The sequence below is a fragment of the Schistocerca gregaria genome, chromosome 2, assembly GCF_023897955.1.
Source record: "Schistocerca gregaria isolate iqSchGreg1 chromosome 2, iqSchGreg1.2, whole genome shotgun sequence".
NCBI lineage: Eukaryota > Metazoa > Arthropoda > Insecta > Orthoptera > Acrididae > Schistocerca > Schistocerca gregaria.
The window spans coordinates 1,035,865,607-1,035,887,780 of NC_064921.1; the positions used below are offsets into that span (position 1 = coordinate 1,035,865,607).

At 41.7% G+C, this 22,174-nt stretch overlaps 1 protein-coding gene across 2 annotated transcripts in view; it reads left to right on the forward strand.

The window, feature by feature from the left end:
• LOC126335555 (uncharacterized) overlaps window positions 1-22,174 on the forward strand; it is a 71,413-nt gene that overhangs the window by 43,392 nt on the left and 5,847 nt on the right. For both annotated transcript variants that reach the window (XM_049998958.1, XM_049998959.1), the window contains exons 5-6: window positions 12,257-12,367; window positions 12,639-12,743. In XM_049998958.1, coding sequence (XP_049854915.1) covers window positions 12,257-12,367; window positions 12,639-12,743 — 216 coding nt within the window. The remainder of the gene's footprint in view (window positions 1-12,256; window positions 12,368-12,638; window positions 12,744-22,174) is intronic.

Here is a 22,174-nt window from a genome sequence, read left to right on the forward strand (position 1 = left end):
AGAAGATGCAATATTTGTATTTGCTGGAGAAGTCTTGCAATCTATCAACAAAAAAAAACTAGAGATAGTTGGGATTTTTTGTGACCTAACAAAATCATTTGACTGTGTCAGTCACCAGATTCTTTTACAAAAAGCTGCACATCTCGGTATAAGTGGTTCATCGGGGAAATGGCTTGACTCATACCTGTCAAACAGGAAACAGAAAGCTGTAGTGGATAGTCAAAATGGAGTCCCATTATCTTCAGAATGGGTTCCATCGTGTGAGTGCCCCAAGGCTCAGTTCTGGACCCCCTTCTTTTTATTATCTTTATAAATGATCTGCCTCTCTGTATGGAATATTGTAGATTCACCATTTTTGCTGATGACAGCAAATAAGGTTTTAAGTGAAACAGTGAACTCGTTTAACTCTAATGGCCTTTCTTTAAATTACACTAAAACTAACTAACTACGTTCAGTTCCACACAATTTTCAAACGTGAGGAAATAGTAGTAAAAATAGGTGAGCATGTGATAACCAGGCTGGATACTTCAAAATTCCTAGGCTTCCATATTGATAGCAAACTGAATTGGTCAAACCACATCTTGGATCTATGCAAAAGATTTGAGTTCAGCAACTTAAGCATTACACAGTGTTTTTTCTTATAGAAGTATGGAAACCATGATCCAGCGTATTATCATTATTTTCATGCCATTATGTCATATGGAATTATATTTTGGGGTAATCAGTCACTGGCTAAAAAAGTACTGTGTGCACAAAAAAGAGCCATAAGAATCATGTGTGGAGTCCATCCTAGAACCACATGCAGGAATATTTTTGATCCTTACATCCACTGCACAATTATTTTGTAATATTTATCACTCAAAATTAATTTTCTGTAGTAGAACCTAATTTACCGTTCACCGTAATATGAAATCATTTTGTTTTGTTTTTATGTGCTACCATAGATCTCTGACACGTTCCATATCCTGTGATACTGTCACAACATGGATCACTGGAACAAGAGAAAAAGAAATAAACAAAATAGCAAATACATCCATAGGGGTTGATGCTTGGTATTGCTGGTAGTGAATAAGCTGTAAGGTATTTTGATATGTGGCTTTTTGGTTTTGTATGGAGTTTTGCCGTCACTGTAGTGATGTTCTTTTGTAGTTTCCAGAATGTATGTTCAGTCACAGGTTTGGCAAATTCCAAATAATTATCAACCTATACCTAAAGCCTGTAATGAAGAGCTGCCCAGTTACATTCCCAGTGAGTTTGTATCATCATCGTAATCATCAGCAACAATAACAATGACAACAGGATGTTATACGGTATACATTTATCAAGTCACATGCTTGAGACTGTTAAAATAAATAATAAACAAACCACCTTTTGTGCAAGTTGCACACAAAATTAATAGAGATTAACTCCAATTTATTAGACAATTACAGGACTCTTCCAGTATCGGAGTTCTACAAATAACAGTTAGAGTCTGCGATGTAAATATTGTAAACCAAACTAATATGATGAGCAGCGCATACTCCACTGATCACATTACAACTGAATCAGAGCTGCCATGCACCGGTATATGTGCCAGATTCTGGCATGTTTCCATCAGATGGCACTCGTTACGACAAGTCATAGCGCCACAGTGGTCAAAAGTAATGTTGCGTCAGTTATTCATTTTCCATAGTGAAACTGTTGGTGCCACAACGTCCCACACCTCTGCAACAACTGCTGGGGGAGAAGATGCATGTGGGTGCTGACCAGGATCACAGAGGTTAAGTTGATTTCATTAGCACTGCAGAAGTCCGTTAATGGAGGCCATGGTATACATCATGGTCATGAGTGATAGAAATCATCCCATGGATCCAGGTTTGGTGGTGTCAAAATTGACAGGCCCACACTGGGGATGCCCACCTGGAAAGAAAAGGACTCATCAACGACGTTCTTGCAGTGGGTGCAGCTTGTCCAAGTGGGTGTGGTGACGGCAAACACAAAACTGCTCCACTGTGTTGTGGCTTTCAACTAGATTATTTGTATAATGGTAGAGTTAATATACTGTATTGAACACTAAGTAAGAGTGTGATACTGCTTCAAAGGAAATTTCAAAATATACTCCTGTTACACCAAGCTTCCAAGGCCTAATTCTGCTGAGAGTTCATCCAGGTCAGGTAGGGGATAATTGTCCACTTCAGCTTGTGCATTTGACATTAGTTCAAAATCACCACAAAATCTTGCGGTGCTGTTGGGTTTGTGTACTGCTACCAGTAGAGAGATCCATTGACTGTGGGAAATGTGCATTAACGCATCTTCACTTGCAAATCTATCCTGCCCTATTCTGTTTTGAGGGCATCTGTTAGAGCCAGAGACACTGGACAAGTTTTGAAGATATGCAGGATAGCCTCCACTTTGAGAGTGGCATTAACTCTGAAATCAGTTGCCTTATGTAACCAAGGTGAAAAGATTTCAGCATATCCGTCACATAGAGTCTTCTGGGTGGTGAAGGCTCTTTGAATTTCAGGCTGTGTACTGTTTCATGCACAGTAAATCCAAAAGTGTGGTAGGAGTCCACCTCAAAATTTTTATTGACTTTTAGGTCAGCCACCACAAGAAAATTTTCTGGATGAGAGTCTTTTTGTAAATGAGTAAAAAGTGAGTAAAACTGGAAGTTTTCTCAGCAAGGGCACATGATGCCATCCATGTATCCAAAGGTTTTGTTTTGACTGCATGCAGGGGAGGCAACCCCAAAACTTATTTAAGTGTGTTGGTTTAGCACACACAAGCATTGTTGTTTAGGATGCCCTATAAAAACATTTGCTGGGTTGCATTCTGGAAATTCTGCACTTCCATAATTTCATCACTTACGTGGTTATCTTCCACAAGTTGAGACATATTTGCACTGGAATGCTACAACATACCTCTTGCAGATGTCCCTTTTTGCTGCAGCATGCTGCACACCAGTGGGGGCACATGCTGCATACATGACAAAGGAAACAATGTTTACAACTGGACAGGGCTCTCACTGCAGGTTTAATTGCTTACAGGACTGTCCAGGCTGTGGTGCAGGTGAGGTTCCCACCAGATATGGCCACAGAGCTGACTGCCCTGATGTATTCTTCCTTTATAAACAAGCTAGGCTGTGTGGGCAGTTTATTCACATTGCTTCCATCAGGGAAAGATCAGATTTCCTCAGTGCATTATTCCTCTCTTCTGAGTTGAGGGTAAAATCCACAATAATATCCCTGATAAGAGGGTGTGCATAATTCTGCCCACATAATTACTTAAAATAATAATTTCTTCTTAATCTCATTAGAAGGAGGCCCAATCTGTGTAAGGTTGATTGAAGCCCTTTTTCTGCTGCCAAAATTCTCACGTGGCTGTAATAACATGTTCTTTGTCGAAAAATGTTTTTGCAATAAAGAAAATCTTCCATGCAACTCAAGTTCTGCCTGATTTTAATGGCTGCAGCTTGTACCTTGGCATTTCCTGACAAGAACATGGCTTTTTGTCTTTCCATGTCAGAAGTTTTGGAAGCCATAGAATATAACTGCAGTTACTGGTGGTAAGCATCACACACCTCTCATTGTTAAATGGTGGAAAAGTTGTAAACACAAATGTATCAAAGACATATTTAATGTATGACATTTAAGTATATTTCAGTATTGGATCACATTATTCTACGTTACATATATTCACAGACAAACATCTAGTCCTTGTATATATTCAATGGATTTTTGGGATGCCATGAGGAATTCTTCCAAGTCCCCACTGAACACTGTGGCACTGCATTCATCTCTGATGTGTTGGATGGTCTGCTTAGGCATGCCGCAGTCACATGCTGTCAAAGACAGCAGTCCCCATTTGAAGAGCGAGTCAGGACGTTTTCCATGCACAGTTCTTAGTTGGTTCAGAGTTGACCAGATCTTACGGGGCTGATCAAACCCAGGAATTACCTCAGTAATACAAGGCATTAGGTGGCAAGTTGTTGGGGCATTTTGGAGCCATTCTCTTTTCCAAGAGTTGATGTCAGCCCCAGTGAGGCTGTCGAGAGCAAGAGGAGGATGTCTTGAATGAAGCCTCTCGATACTCTGGTCAGGTATATCAATGTATACCAATAGTTCAGGGTTTGCTTCGATCTTGTATTCCCGGACCAAGGCTGCTTCTCGTATTTTTGCGGGTGGTGTATGACTCAGGACAGGTAGCCACATGTTAGGTGTAGACCTAACGGTTCCTGAAATAATGTGCATGGTGGTGTTAAGTTCAACATCGATTTTGTTCACATGACTACTGTTTAGCAATATAGGTGCACATTACTCCGTCGCAGAGTATTCCAGGCACAGTGCAGACGTCCTCAGAGATGTTGCCATTGGTCCCCAGGTGGTACTGCAGATTTTATGGATGAGGTTGTTTCTTTTTCTCACCATGGCAGGTGCTTTCGTAAGGTCTGATTTAAATGACAAGGGTCTGTCTAACATGACCCCTAGGTACCTTGGCTCCTTGTTGTGGTTGAGGCACGTGTCATCAAAGTATACTTCCAGAGCTCTGTCGGCTTCTCTGTTATTGAGATGGAAGCAAGTTACTACTGTTTTCGTGACGTTATGCCTAAGCCTCCGTTTACGGAAGTATGCTGCCAGGGCAAACAGATGGGATGTCAGGGTTTCTTCCAATGTATCAAAATCTGTATGCCTTGTTGCAATGGCCCAGTCATAAGCGTAGCCAAATTTCCTAGAAGCTGTTTCTGGCATGTAGCAGTGTATAGGCTGAAAAGCAGTGGGGCTAATACCAAACTTTGCGGTAAGCCATTTCGAAGGAATTTCCAGCTACTGACTTTGTTTCCCATGATGACCTGGAATCCTCTGTTACCAATGTTTCCCATGATGACCTGGAATCCTCTGTTACCAATAAGCTTTGTGATTTTTTGGAAGGGAATTATTTTCATCCGTTTATAGAGTAGGCCTTGTCTCCTGACGGTATCATAGGCTGCTAACAAGTCAATGCATGCCACAGATGTTTTCAATTTCTTTTGTAATCCCACTTCAACATGGGTTGTAAGGGCCAGGACTTGGTCTCCACAGCTTTGGTTGGGACGAAAGCCGGCTTGTTCTACTGGGATGGCCATGAGTATTGTCTGACAGATCCTGTTGAGTAGTACTTGTTCCAGAAGTTTGCACACTATGGTAAGCAGTGTTATGTGTTATACACCCGTAGTGTTATGGAAGATTTCCCAGTTTACCTGCAAGCTGCTGTGGCCGAGCGGTTCCAGGCGCTTCAGTCCGGAACCGGACTGCTGCTACAGTCGCAGGTTCGAATCCTGCCTTGGGCCTGGATGTATGTGATGTCCTTTGGTTAGTTGGGTTTAAGTAGTTCTAAGTCTCAGATGTTAAGTCCCATAGTGCTTGGAGCCATTTGAACCCATTTACCTGGTTTTAGGAGAGCAGTTATCTTGGCATGTTTAAGTTTTTGGGTGTGTTTCCTGTCTACAGTACAGTAGTGATTTGAAGAACTATGCTAACCATATTTTCATATATTTGCCAGACTGTGATGAGAAACACGGGGAGGATGTCATCTGACCTGGGGGCTTTACCTGGTTTTGTGTCCTTTGTTGTTGCCGAGATCTCTTCAGGGGTGATGTCACATGAATATTTAGTGTCAACACTGGCCGTATTATAATCACTAATGGTTGCTCTGCCTGTAATACAGCTATCATTAGCTCTTGATATCGCTACACATTTTGTGTCAGTAATTGTTGTAGTTCTCCAAGGTTGAAAATCCACACACTCACCAATAACAAAAATATTCAGAATTTGATTTGCATTCATCACAAGTTCCTAGATATCAAAATTTTCGTAAAAGTGAGTTGGACACCAAACTAATGGATACTAACTCCGATTTTTTAGACAATTTGAGGCCTGTCACAGAAAACTTGTGAAACAGTAAAATAGTGGTGAACAATGGGATGGGAATGGGCTGGAGTTAACATGATAAGTAATGCAGAGCTAGAGTATTGCAGCATGCTCCAGGAGGATAGCACAAGTTAACAAAGACAGAGTAGTTAAGCACATGAATGAAAATACAATTAATCTAGCTCAAAAAAGAAAAACAGCTACAGATATTTACCATACGCTTAAGATGGGTTCAGTACATAGACATTATGCCTTTATAAAAACACTCTTCAACAGATACTCCACATTCCTATAAATGTATAGCACCCCCCCCCCCCCCCCACACACACACACACACACACACACACACACACACACTGGATTTTCCTGACTTAAAGGAAACTTGTTTTTGTAAACAACATGAAAAAAGGACAACATTTCAACTGGAATAGCACGCAGCACCAAATGTGTTCTAAATGCTTTGACATGGTTATTATATGTGGCCACCTTTAATATAGAGTAAAGTACACTAAAAGATATACAGTATCAACATGCATAACCTATTAAATAAATGTCTTAATGCCACATTGTCAACAACTAGAACAGCACAAAACCTGTTACATTTAGACAACCAGATTGTCAGTCAACTTATACTAGCCAGAGACTGAATTATCAGGGCCAGTACGAACACAGTATTCTATTCAAGGATGCAGCTGCCTACCACATGAATCAACAAGAAACACGGGTCAGAACTGCAACTAAGAAACTCAGTGTTGTGGACAAACCAAAATATTTGCAAAACACCACCATTTAAACATACTCCTGTGCCTTGCCACAGCAAAAAGAAAACAATTTTACATGCCCTTTATTGGAATTTGGAGTCCGCAGAGCCATTCACCTGCAAGAATATTAACATCAGCCTCTGGTAGCAGCTGTGCCCTCTTTAACTTTCTGTCACTCCAGCAGCAAGTAAAAGTCACTTATTGAACAGCATAGTTCACCACCGGTGCACTGCCTTTGGAACACAGCCCAGCAGTCGAGAGAGAGAGAGAGAGAGAGAGAGAGAGAGAGAGAGAGAGAGAGAGAGAGAGCTGCTGTATAGCAGGCATACAGTAACTGTCTGTCTTCTCACTGCTCAGTGTTGCTTCCTTGTTAACCCTCCACTGACCTCTCACTTCTGCTCAGAGTATCCTCCTCAGTTTACCATTGGTTAGAGAGAGGCTCATCCTTGATCCCAGCGCTAGCACCAAGTCAATTGATAGCTGCAGCCATTGCAGTAGTGGTTCAGACAGTACAAGCTATCTTAGAGTAAGCCACATAATCCAGGTCCAGCTCACACACTGTTGACGTCGACACTTTAAACATCGTACATCAAACCAACATGACAATTTCCACACTATTCACTGATCACATTACAATGATCTCAGACCAAACCTGGATACACTTATAAACTGGATTTGGGAATGGTCTCGTCAGTGGACACACCTGATGGAAAGTGCTCTCTGGGTTGTGGCACCAGTTAACAGTAGTGTTGTGCCAGCTATTTTGTTTCCTTAGTGATGTCGGTAGTGTCACTACACCGCCCAAGTGATATTACTCAGTAATGTGCCATGCTGTGAGCCATAGGAGTTAATAATATAGATTATTCCTCATGTTGTTGTTGTCGTCTTCAGTCCTGAGACTGGTTTAATGCAGCTCTCCATGCTACTCTATCCTGTGCAAGCTTCTTCATCTCCCAGTACTTACTGCAACCTACATCCTTCTGAATCTGCTTAGTGTATACATGTCTTGGGCTCCCTCTACGATTTTTACCCTCCACACTGCCCTCCAATGCTAAATTTGTGATCCCGTGATGCCTCAGATCATGTCCTACCAACCGGTCCCTTCTTCTGGTCAAGTTGTGCCACAAATTTCTCTTCTCCCCAATTCTATTCAATACCTCCTCATTAGTTACGAGATCTACCCATCTAATCTTCAGCATTCTTCTGTAGCACCACATTTCGAAAGCTTCTATTCTCTTCCTGTCCAAACTATTTATCGTCCATGTCTCACTTCCATACATGGCTACACTCCATACAAATACTTTCAGAAACGACTTCCTGACACTTAAATCTATACTCGATGTTAACAAATTTCTCTTCTTCAGAAACGCTTTCCTTGCCATTGCCAGTCTACATTTTATATCCTCTCTACTTCGACCATCATCAGTTATTTTGCTTCCCAAATAGCAAAACTCCTTTACTACTTTAAGTGTCTCATTTCCTAATCTAATTCCCTCAGCATCACCCGACCTAATTCGACTACATTCCATTATCCTCGTTTTGCTTTTGTTGATGGTCATCTTATATGCTCCTCTCAAGACACTGTCTATTCCGTTCAACTGCTCTTCCAAGTCCTTTCCTGTCTCTGACAGAATTACAATGTCATCGGTGAACCTCAAAGTTTTTATTTCTTCTCCATGGACTATAATACCTACTCTGAATTTTTCTTTTGTTTCCTTTACTGCTTGCTCAATATACAGATTGAATAACATCGGGGAGAGGCTACAACCCTGTCTCACTCCTTTCCCAACCACTGCTTCCCTTTCATGCCCCTCGACTCTTATGACTGCCATCTGGTTTCTGTACAAATTGTAAATAGCCTTTTGCTCCCTCTACTTTACCCCTGCCACCTTCAGAATTTGAAAGAGAGTATTCCAGTCAACATTGTCAAAAGCTTTCTCCAAGTCTACAAATGCTAGAAACGAAGGTTTGCCTTTTCTTAATCTTTCTTCTAAAATAAGTCGTAAGGTCAGTATTGCCTCACATTTTCCAACATTTCTGCAGAATCCAAACTGATCTTCGCCGAGGTTGGCTTTTTCCAGTTTTTCCATTCGTCTGTAAAGAATACGCGTTAGTATTTTGCAGCTGTGACTTAATAAACTGATAGTTTGGTGGTAATTTTCACATCTGTCAACACCTGCTTTCTTTGGGATTGGAATTATTATATTCTTCTTGAAGTCGGAGGGAATTTCGCCTGTCTCTTACATCTTGCTCACCAGATGGTAGAGTTTTGTAGGACTGGCTCTCCCAAGGCCGTCAGTAGTTCCAATGGAATGTTGTCTATTCCCGGGGCCTTGTTTCGACTCAGGTCCTTCAGTGCTCTGTCAAACTCTTCACGCAGTATTGTATCTCCCATTTCATCTTCATCTACATCCTCTTCCATTTCCATAATATTGTCCTCAAGTACATCGCCCTTGTATAGACCCTCTATGTACTCCTTCCACCTTTCTGCTTTCCCTTCTTTGCTTAGAACGGGGTGTCCATCTGAGCTCTTGATATTCATACAAGTGGCCCTCTTGTCTCCAAAGGTCTCTTTAATTTTCCTGTAGGCAGTATCTATTTTACCCCCTAGTGAGATAAGCCTCTACACCCTTACATTTGTCCTCTAGCCATCCCTGCTTAGCCATTTTGCACTTCCTGTCGATCTCAGTTTTGAGACGTTTGTATTCCTTTTTGCCTGCTTCATTTACTGCATTTTTATATTTTCTCCTTTCATCAATTAAATTCAATATTTCTTCTGTTACCCAAGGATTTCTACTAGCCCTTGTCTTTTTACCTACTTGATCCTCTGCTGCTTTCACTACTTCATCCCTCAAAGCTACCCATTCTTCTTCTACTGTATTTCTTTCCCCCATTCCTGTCAATTGTTCCCTTATGCTCTTCCTGAAACTCTGTACAACCTCTGGTTTATTCAGTTTATCCAGGCCCCATCTCCTTACACTCCCACCTTTTTGCAGTTTCTTCAGTTTTAATCTACAGTTCATATCCAATAGATTGTGGTCAGAGTCCACATCTGCACCTGAAAATGTCTTACAATTTAAAACATGGTTCCTAAATCTCTGTCTTACCATTATATAATCTATCTGATACCTTCTAGTATCTCCAGGATTCTTCTTTTATGATTCTTGATCCAAGTGTTAGCTATAATTAAGTTATGCTCTGTGCAAAATTCTACCAGGCGGCTTCCTCTTACATTTATCTACCCCAATCCATATTCACCCACTATGTTTCCTTCTCGCCCTTTTCCTACTCTCGAATTCCAGTCACCCATGACTATTAAATTTTCGTCTCCCTTCACTACCGGAATAATTTATTTTATCTCATCATACATTTCATCAATTTCTTCATCATCTGCTGAGCTAGTTGGCATATAAACTTGTACTACTGTAGTAGGTATGGGCTTCGTGTCTATCTTGGCCACTGATGCTTTCACTATGCTGTTGATAGTAGCTTATTCGCACTCCAATTTTTTTATTCATTATTAAACCTACTCCTGCATTACCCATATTTGATTTTGTATTTATAAATCTGTATTCCTCATGTCCTTTATGAAACAGTTGTTAGCTGCCACTCTGTTTCATCTTATTTTTCATGGTCTTTAGTGATTGTAAATGGCAGTATGAATCCATTTAGTTGTGGAGTAGAACTCACATATCGGTAAGTACAAGTAAGTTAAGAACTGTGATCCTTTGCTTAGTATCCATCCCCTGTTCCTGCTTCAGTGGAAATACCGTTTGTTTATAATTCATTTCTGTTCAAATAGATAATTGTATGCATCTGGTTCATATTTTGTAATACGGAATAAACAAAATATAGCCTGTACTTTTCGAATCTAGTCACTGTTTATTTTATAAGCAATATTGTCCTAACTGTTCCAGTTCTCATTCACATTTGTCACTATTGTTACAGTACCATTTTGACTATATTCAGTGTAATTCTCTATTGTTCTTCATAATAGCCACAAAATTTTAGATGAAACATCGGTATGTGACAATTACTGTTTCGTACTTTCAATGTGATTGGTGGCTTTAACCACTTGAAACATTTTAAATAAGAACACTATTTTTAATAAGATGGGACTGAACACTCAAACAATTCAAGAGTATTGAGTTAATAGCTTCACCTTTGGAGGGAAAGTATACAAAGAAATTCGTGCACAGCCATGGGCACCCGCTTGGCACCCTCGTATGCCAACCACATGGGCCACCTAAAGCAAACATTCCTAGCTTTCCAAAAACCTAAACATGATTGATGACGTCTTTATAATTTGGACCCTAGGCCAGGACAACTTATCCTCATTCCTTCTCTCCCTTCCACTTCATCTGGTCCTCCTCCACCCATCATGCCACCTTCTTAGAGGTCGATCTTCTCCTCTCTGTGGCACCATCCACACTTCAATCCACATCAAACCCACCAATCACCAACAGTACCTGCACTTTGACAGCAGCCAACCCTTCCACACAAAAAAATCCCTCCCATACAGCCTCGCCAACAGTGCCAGATGCATCTGCAGTGATGAGAACTCCCTCGCCAAGTATGCTGAAGGCGTCACAAAATCTTCGCAGACAGGCAAACCCCCCAGTTCTACTACACAAAAGATCTCCCATGCCATATCTCCACGCACAACTGATCCTCACATCCATCCCAAGCACCAACCACAAAGAAGCGACTGCCCTTGTCACCCAATATCACTGGGGACTGGAACGACTGAACCACTTCCTTCATCAGTGCTTTGATTATCTATCATCATGCCCTGAAATGAGGGACATCCTATCCAAGATACTTCCATCCCCTAACAAAGTGGTATTCTGCCACCTATGCAACCTCCACAACATCCTAGCCCATCCCTATTCCACTCCCACACCCAGTCCCCTGCCACATGGATCATACCCTTGGGGGGGGGAGGGGGGGGGGGGGAAGACCCAGATGCAAGACGTGCCGTATCCACCCACCCAGCACCTCCTACTCTAGTCCGGTCACAGGCTTATCCTACTCCATCAGAGGCTGGGCCATATGTGAAAGCAGCCATGTTATACACCAGTTCTGCTGCAACCACTGAACAGCCATCATCAAATTGTTGCAAAAAAACAGGTGGACCACCCAGTGGCACAACATGCAGCAGAAAACAGCATGCGATATTTCAGTGGCTGCTTCACAATCCATGCCATCTGGATCTTCCCCACCACCGCCAGCTTTTCTGAGCTGTGCAGATGGGAGCTATCCTTACAGCACATCCCTTGCTCCCATAACCTCACTGGCCTAAACTTATAGTAACTCACTGCCCCACCACCAAATAGTGTGTGTGTGTGTGTGTGTGTGTGTGTGTGTGTGTGTGTTTCTTTCTTTCTCTTACTGCTTGGGAAAGGAATTCCATTCCAAAAACTAGCCAAGTAAAGCTCTGTACCTTTTGTGTATCTGTCAACAACGCAGCACTTCTGCCTTTAGGTGTCGTCTCGTATATTCTTAAATAATTCAAAGTAACTGCATGTATATTTTCCTTTATATACTGCAAAGAGGTTTGCAATGGAAACAGGAGATGGATCTGTTAATTAATATTACTGTTTTTTCCAGGTATTTTACAGAGGCCCTTCAAATGTGAAATTGAAAGTAATTGCAAACTGCTGCCCAAACCTGGAAAACTTGTTCCTGGGCTCAGAGTTTGAACGACGTGTGGAATATCAAGTAAGTATACTTGCATATGTGTTTAAACTCCCCCCCCCCCCCCAAACTATTTCCGTATGTAAGGTGTATGTATGGGGGGGGGGGGTATTTGTATGCCTATGCTATGCTATATGGAGAGTGAATGTTTTTCGTCATGCTGTCATTTATACTCCTTTCACTATCACCCATTATCATATTAATAATAAAATTCTGATCTACCACATTTATTGTTTACATTTCTTAAATGTAACTTTTCTCACATTTTAAATTATTTATGCTCTATCAATCACAGGTTTGGAATGCTTTTGAGAAAGTACGCACATTAACACTTGAAAATATTCTTGCTGAAGACATTACAGCAGGAATGAAGCATTTCTCTCAGCTTGTTGAACTCCAGGTAAGATATACTTGAAAATTATTGTAATATGTTCTACATTAATGCATATTGTTAGATCTTTAGGATAAACATAAATAATAATTCTAGAAGTTTCTTCCCTCTACCCCCCTGTGTGTGTGTGTGTGTGTGTGTGTGTGTGTGTGTGTGTGTGTGTGTGTTTCACATAAATTTCAGACTACTTTAACAATTTAAAACCTAATACTAGATCACAGATAACACTTAACTGTCCTTCATCTCCATGTATACTCTTCAAGCTCTCATATAGTGGATGGTGGTTCACACAATTTTGACCTCTTTTCTGTCCTATTCCATTGATGTACAGAACAGTGGATAATAACTGGCTATACATGCCCTATTCTCTCTTACCTTATTTTCACTGTTCCTATGTAAGATACACAGTGAAGGAAGCACAATTTTTGCGCAGTCTTCCATGAACGTTGGTCCTCTAAATTCATGTAGTGGGGTTTCATGAGAATGTGATTTTTGTTTCAGAGTTCGACATTTAAGTGCCCTTAGTATTCCCCTTACAACCTGTAAGTATTGCATTACACTTTCATGTTGTTGTTGTTGTTGTTGTCGTTGTCGTTGTCATTGTTGTCTTCGGTCCTGAGACTGGTTTGATGCAGCTCTCCTTGCTACTCTATCCTGTGCAAGCTTCTTCATCTCCCAGTACCTACTGCAACCTACATCCATCTGAATCTGCTTAGTGTATTCATCTCTTGGTCTCCCTCTACGATTTTTACCCTCCACGCTGCCCTCCAGTACTAAATTGGTGATCCCTTGATGCCTCATAACATGTCCTACCAACCGATCCCATCATCTTGTCAAGTTGTGCCACAAACTTCTCTTCTCCCCAATCCTATTCAATACTTCCTCATTAGTTACGTGATCTACCCATCTAATCTCCAGCATTCTTCTGTAGCACCATATTTCGAAAGCTTCTATTCTCTTCCTGTCCAAACTATTTATCATCCATGTTTCACTTCCATACATGGCTACACTCCAAACAAATTCTTTCAGAAACAACTTCCTGATACATAAATCTATATTCAATGTTAACAAATTTCTCTTCTTCAGAAACGCTTTCCTTGCCATTGCCAGTCTACATTTTATATCCTCTCTACTTCGACCATCATCAGTTATTTTGCTTCCCAAATAGCAAAACTCCTTTACTACTTTAAGCATCTCATTTCCTAATCTAATTCCCTCAGCATCGCCCGACTTAATTTGACTACATTCCATTATCCTCGTTTTGCTTTTGTCGTTGTTCATCTTATATCCTCCTTCCAAGACACTGTCCATTCCGTTCAACTGCTCTTCCAAGTCCTTTGCCGTCTCTGACAGAATTACAATGTCATCGGCGAACCTCAAAGTTTTTACTTCTTCTCCATGAATTTTAATACCTACTCCGAATTTTTATTTTGTTTCCTTTACTGCTTGCTCAATATACAGATTGAATAACATCGGGGAGAGGCTACAACCCTGTCTCACTCCTTTCCCAACCACTGCTTCCCTTTCATGCCCCTCGACTCTTATGACTGCCATCTGGTTTCTGTACAAATTGTAAATAGCCTTTTGCTCCCTCTACTTTACCCCTGCCACCTTCAGAATTTGAAAGAGAGTATTCCAGTCAACATTGTCAAAAGCTTTCTCCAAGTCTACAAATGCTAGAAACGAAGGTTTGCCTTTTCTTAATCTTTCTTCTAAAATAAGTCGTAAGGTCAGTATTGCCTCACGTGTTCCAACATTTCTACGGAATCCAAACTGATCCTCCACGAGGTCCGCATCTACCAGTTTTTCCGTTCGTCTGTAAAGAATTCGCGTTAATATTTTGCAGCTGTGACTTATTAAACTGATACTTTGGTAATTTTCACATCTGTCACCACCTGCTTTCTTTGGGATTGGAGTTATTATATTCTTCTTGAAGTCGGAGAGTATTTCGCCTGTCTCGTACATCTTGCTCACCAGCTGGTAGAGTTTTGTTATGACTGGCTCTCCCAAGGCCATCAGTAGTTCTAATGGAATGTGGTCTACTCCGGGGGCCTTGTTTCGACTCAGGTCCTTCAGTGCTCTGTCCAACTCTTCACACAGTATCTTATCTCCCGTTTCGTCTTCATCTACATCCTCTTCCATTTCCATAATATTGTCCTCAAGTACATCGCCCTTGCATAAACCCTCTATATACTCCTTCCACCTTTCTGCCTTCCCTTCTTTGCCTAGAACTGGGTTGCCATCTGAGCTCTTGATATTCATACATGTGGTTCTCTTCTCTCCAAAGGTCTCTTTAATTTTCCTGTAGGCAGTATCTATCTTACCCCTAGTGAGATAAGCTTCTACATCCTTACATTTGTCCTCTAGCCATCCCTGCTTAGCCATTTTGCACTTCTTGTCGATCTCATTTTTGAGCCGTTTGTATTCTTTCTGCCTGCTTCATTTACTGCATTTTTATATTTTCTCCTTTCATCAATTAAATTCAATATTTCTTCTGTTACCCAAGGATTTCTACCAGCCCTCGTCTTTTTACCTACTTTATCCTCTGTTGCCTTCACTACTTCATCCCTCAAAGCTACCCATTCTTCTTCTACTGTGTTTCTTTCCCCCATTCCTGTCAATTGTTCCCTTATGCTCTGCTTGAAACTCTGTACAACCTCTGGTTCTTTCAGCTTATCCAGATCCCATGTCCTTAAATTCCCACCTTTTTGCAGTTTCTTCAGTTTTAATCTACAGGTCATAACCAATAGATTGTGGTCAGAGTCCACATCTGCCCCTGGAAATGTCTTACAATTTAAAACCTGGTTCCTAAATCTCTGTCTTACCATTATATAATCTATCTGATACCTTTTAGTATCTCCAGGCTTCTTCCATGTATACAACCTTCTTTTATGATTCTTGAACCAAGTGTTAGCTATGATTAAGTTATGCTCTGTGCAAAATTCTACCAGGCGGTTTCCTCTTTCATTTCTCTCCCCCAATCGATATTCACCCACTATGTTTCCTTCTCGCCCTTTTCCTACTCTCGAATTCCAGTCACCCATGACTATTAAATTTTCGTCCCCATTCACTACCTGAATAATTTCTTTTATCTCATCATACATTTCTTCAAATTCTTCGTCATCTGCAGAGCTAGTTGGCATATAAACTTGTACTACCGTAGTAGGCATGGGCTTTGTGTCTTCATAGCAATTGCAATCCTAGACATGTGTCCTGTAATCCCTTCACTGTTTGGCGTTATGCTTACTTGATAATGATCCCAAATACAAAGTCTTACTCTGGAGTAGGTACACTGGCATTTGGTACCCGTAGTTGTCACTGATTTTTGAACAAGGCCAGTTTACTTGTGTTTCAGAACATAAGAAAATACCTTTGACAATATTAGGAAAAGGATAGTTGTGACTCATCATATAGATGACTCTATGAGCTGCAGACAGGCATAACGTAAAGACTGTTACACATTATAGCTTTCGACCAAAGCCTTCTTTACTAAATAAAGCACACCTCGTGCACACATGATCGCTACCACCGGCAGCTCCAGCTGGAATATAACTGTCATGCGGATAGCAATTTGGAGTGAGTGGGAGGAGTGGTAGGAATAGCAGGATACGGATTGGGAGGGAGAAGAGCTCTGTCTGGTGTGTCATAAAGAAATAGAGACTGCCAGACACAGTGTCGGGAGATTTGGGGGGGGGGGGGGGGTGAGAAAGGAGAGGAGGGGAAAGAACAGTTGGGTACATTGGCGAAGGGGGGCACATAAATAGAATGAGGAAATATGAAAAGTGACGAGGTGATAGGGACGGAGGGGCTGCAAACTGCTGAGTGGAGGGTGTGCGAACAGTAAGTTCTGTAGGCTGAGGACAGGATAATTTTGGGAGTTGAGAATGTGCTGAAAGATAATTCCTGTTTGCACGTTCAGAAAAGTTGGTGGTAGAGGGGATCATCCAAGCGATGATGATTATAATTGTGTGTTTAAAGGGACCAAAAACTGGGTCACCAGTCCCAGCGAGGATCCATATGGCCCAGATTGTGAAGCACCATTGAAATCAAGCATTTTATGTTCAACTGCATGTTGTGCCACAGTGTGGTCCACTTTGTCTTGACCATAGTTTGGCGGTGGTTGGTAGTTTGGACAGCTGCCATCCCTTCCACATCAGAAAATCCCTTTGCCACCTGGGGACAGTGTATCTGCAGTGACAGGAAATCCCTTCCCCAGTATCCTGAAGGTCCCACCAAGGCCTTCACAGGCAGTCGCTTTCCCCCGGACCAAGTTCACAAACAGATTTCCCGTACCATTATCCCACACATCCCCAATCCTCCCTTCACCCTTAAGAGTGAACTGCAAAAGAGTGCCCCTTTATCATCCAATACCTCATCAGACTGGAACAATTGAACCACATTCTTCATCAGGGCTTTGATTATCTATCATCATAGTCTGAAATGAGGGACATCCTTCTCACCCCCTCCTAAAGTGGCGTTCCATCATCCACCCAACCTCTACAACATACTAGTTCACCTCTATGCCACTCCCAATCCCAACCCCCTTACCACAAGGATCATGTACCTGCAGAAGCCCCAGGTGCAAGCCTGATCAATCCACCTAAACACCAGGTCCTATTCCAGTCCTTTCACAAACATATCTTACCCCATCAAAGGTCGTACCATCTGTGAAAGCAGCCATGTTGTATACCAGCTCTGCTGCAACCATTGCACAGATTTTTTTATTAGTATGAGTACAAAACAGCTGTCCAACAGGATAAATGGCCACTGCCAAACTGCAGCTAAGAGCAAAGCGGACCACCTTGTGGCGTAACATGCGTTGAACATAACATACTTTATTTCAATGGCTGCTTCACAGCCGAGGCCATCTGGATCTCCCCAACACCACCAGCTTTTCTGAAATGTGCAGATGAGAGTTATGCTAATAAAACATTCTACACTTCCAAAGTTATCCCAGCACACCTTCCACCCAACAATTTCTGCCCCCTCATCCTTTAATCTCCTCCCTCTTCACATTCCCTTATCGTCATAGTGTGCCATCCTTTTTTCCCCTCCCCTGCTTATCTCCTTTCTCCTTCCCCATTCTTTCCCCTGTACCCCACCTCCCCATGCTGCACCTAGCAGTCTCGAGCCCCTGCAAGCCCCACCAGACAGCGATCTTCTCTCCCCCATCCATATCCTGCTATCCCTCCCACTCTTCTGCCCTATTCCAAATTGATATTCAAGTGACAGTTGCAATCCAGTCAGAGCTACCTTTGGCAGTGGCCATGTATGCACGAGGTGCGCTTGCTTGTGTGAATATTTGTGTGCTTTCTTTGGTGAAGAAGACTTTGGCTGAAAGCTATAGTGTAAAAGTCTTCTCGTTGTGCTTGTGTGCAACTTGTCGAACCATCTTTATGGTGAGTAGCAATCTATTCTTTTCATAATAATATTGACATTCCAGCCTGGTGTTTCCACTGTTGGTAAAGATATTCGGTGCAATTTGATGTGCTATGGACCATTATAAGTGGAAGGAAAGGAAGTATGGAGTGCAAGGACAATGAAACCAGGTGTGGTCATTAAGTTGTTAGAGGATTTCTGCAGTATTTTGGAGGAAAGGCCTACTAGAATAGATTGCATAGTTTTTGATTCTTAAGTTTCTCCCGGCATATTTGATAATCAAAATATCCACAGGTGTACTGCAGGTCTACAGTGTCCAACAGGCACAATATTTCGGCGATCATACATGTCGCCACCATCAGGTGAACTGACGGACTGAGCTCCTGTGAACGTGCAGGTACGGAGATCCATGCGCTATGGCTGCTCAGGAGGAACTGGATTCGGTCGCGGCGGCGGCCAATTTAAATACCCTCCGCCGCAGTGCACTCCCTCCGCCGTCCGCACCCCGCGCCACGGTCACGCGGTGGAACAGATTGCGACGGCATCTGAGATGACATCGGTGTGATAGCTCTGTCCGCCGTGGTCGTCACAACTATACATCGTTGGCGGAGGGTATTTAAATTGGCCACCACCGTAACCGAATCCAGTTCCCCCTGAGCAGCCATAGCGCATGGATATCCGTACCGGCACGTTCACAGGAGCTCAGTCCGTCAGTTCACCTGATGATGGCGACATGTATGATCACCGAAATATTGTACCCGTTGGACACTGTAGACCGGCACTACACCTGTGGATATTTTGATTGCATAGTTTTTGAACAGATTAGAAAACTTTGTTGTCGAAGAGTATAGAACTATTGTGGTAGATGAAGAAGCCACTGATGAAGATAATATCAAAAGTGATATTTGGGATGACCCATCAGTATAACTAGAAAATGAGCTGACTTCAGAAAGTGGTCCAGCATTACAAGGCAGTGATGAGAGTAGTGGTTGCTCATAGTATCCAGCACGATCAGAGAAGATCTGAACAACATTTCCTGAAGGATAGGTGACTGATATTTACAAAATCTGGACAAAGTAGCCAAGAGGAAATGATCCTCCACAGTAGTGCCCTCCAGGAGTAGTCCTTGACACGTCCTTATAGTGTCAAATTCACTACCATAATGGCACAAAGAAGACAAAAAAACAAGACAGTTTCACAAAACTTTGAAAAGGCATTGAAATGACAAGGCAGAAACAGCAGGCTACTACAAGACTAAATAACAAGATATATATATAAAACAGAAAGAAACTTCCACATGGGAAAAATATATTAAAAATAAAGATTCCAAGACTTACCAAGCGGGAAAGCGCCGGCAGACAGGCACATGAACAAAACACACAAACACACACACAGAATTACAAGCTTTCGCAACTGGCAGTTGCTTCGTCAGGAAGGAAGGAAGGAGAGGGAAAAATGAAAGGGTGTGGGTTTTAAGGGAGAGGGTAAGGAGTCATTCCAATCCCGGGAGCGGAAAGACTTCCCTTAGGGGAAAAAAAGGACAGGTGTACACTCGCGCACACACACACACACACATATCCATCCGCACATACACAGACACAAGCAGACATATTTAAAGGCAAAGAGTTAAGGGCAGAGATGTCAGTCGAGGCGGAAGTACAGAGGCAAAGAGATCTTCCGCCTCGACTGACATCTCTGCCCTTAACTCTTTGCCTTTAAATATGTCTGCTTGTGTCTGTGTATGTGCGGATGGATATGTGTGTGTGTGTGTGTGCGCGAGTGTACACCTGTCCTTTTTTTCCCCTAAGGGAAGTCTTTCCGCTCCCGGGATTGGAATGACTCCTTACCCTCTCCCTTAAAACCCACACCCTTTCATTTTTCCCTCTCCTTCCTTCCTTCCTGACGAAGCAACTGCCAGTTGCGAAAGCTTGTAATTCTGTGTGTGTGTTTGTGTGTTTTGTTCATGTGCCTGTCTGCCGGCGCTTTCCCGCTTGGTAAGTCTTGGAATCTCATTGCACTCTGAAAGTAACATGGAATCATACACAACTTAATCCTACGAATCTGGGCGAGTCTGAGCAATGTCATGTGAAGCACAAGCAGTAGTCCAAGAGGAAAAAATTAAATTGATTCTCACATGATCATGTGTAAACCTGATGGCGGATTTGTTGGTGAAACCACTGATACAGAAAAGAAAGCTGTGGAGTTTGTTATGGAAGTAAATCGTTTAATTGACAAGCATAATTTTGTACAATTGTAGATAATTAATGCAGATCCAACAAGATATGCTAAAATGTTACATTCCGGGAGAGCCTTTGCTGTTAAGGGAGCAAACCTGATTTTTGGTGTCATAGGTTCACTTGCAGCAATCACATATTCACACATGATAATGATAATGTCTGTTATTGTAGTTATGCCACACGCGTAGGTACTTCTCTTGGAACCCATTGGGAAATTACGAGCAGGTGTGACACTTGAATTTTCCTGTGTGAAAGCATATACTGGCAAATCACCAAACATGACAAAAAGGGACTTGACAGTGTTGCTGGAACAGTTGTTATGGCCAGATTTGCAGGGCAGCAATGAATTCTTCTTTTGGTTGATTCTTGGGCAGCAAATAAAGATGATGCTCTATACAATGAGGCAGTTCTACTAGTTGTTTAATTTCACAAGAAGCTGATCCCTGCAAAATGTACTGAATTGGTTCAACCAGTGGGTATTTTCTTTTTGTATCCATTCAAAAGTGTGGTATGATACATCACACTTGTGGTAGTGTTCTTAACCACAGGTGAAGTGTGGCAGAGTACTATTTATTTACATTCAGTCTTTTGTGCACTTAAAATTTTCGACAAATAGATACAAACTATTGATCTAATATGCTTTCTTCAAATGGTGTTATCCCAAGGAATATCTAGAATCATTTCAATTGCCCTCCGAACATTGTTTTGAGAGTGGTTTAGAAGAAGAATGTTTCAAAGAAGACTGTGTTCAGCTTACCTTCATTCAGCTTACCTTCATTCATTGTGCTCACTGTGAAAGATGTTTATTCCTAGACCATGGATAACTCACCGATCTTTACGTCTACTGCACTTGAACTGCCCTCGGAGCAAAATGTATGAGGGCGTGTTGAAACGTAATGCCTCTGAATTTATCTTGTGAGAACTTGTAGAGCTTTATAAATAAAGCAAACATTTATTCACATTCTACACATTTATTCTTCATGTCTACATATTTGCAAATCTCTGCCATTAAAAGAGCTCTGAATTGTAGAGTGTAAAGTGGCACATTCTACACATTTATTCTTCATGTCTACATATTTGCAAATCTCTGCCATTAAAAGAGCTCTGAATTGTAGAGTGTAAAGTGGCAGTATGTAACATAACTATGTTGGTGTGTGAGAAACAGCTTGCTGTAATCGAGTTTCAAATTTGAGGAGTTTGTGAACACATGGAGTACCCTCTCCGTCAGCGTGACGATGCTAGATCACACATGAGCAATGCAACATAAACAACAATCTGGTGGCTCGAGTTCACTGTCATCGATCATCCTCCGTACAGTCCTGACTTGACCCCATCTGTTTCTAAAACTTAAAGAAAAGGTTCGAGGACTTCGCTTTGATTCTGATGAAGCAGTGCAAGCAGAGCTGAGGTTATGGCTCCATTAACAAAGTCAGTCATTCTACAGTGGCAATAGTAACTGGTATCTTGTTGAAAGAAAAGTGTTCATCACTCTGGTGGCTATGTTGAGAAATAAATACGTAGACCTGAGGAGTAAGGATGTAGAACATATTTAAAAATCACGTCCCCAATGTTTATATTCATCACCTAAACATTACTGAGTGTGTTTGCTTGTCCATTACAGTGTTCAGCTGTATTTGGACTGATCTGCCTGAGAATTCCTCTGTTTACATTTACTCATAGTCTGTATTTGGCAACTCACAACTCCTGTGTTTCTTGTCCATAGCAGCCCTAATTTGTATGTTACGTATATTTCAATATTGGCTATTACACACACTGTACAAATTCAGTGTGTGCATGACAACAGTTCGGTACCATTCCATGCTA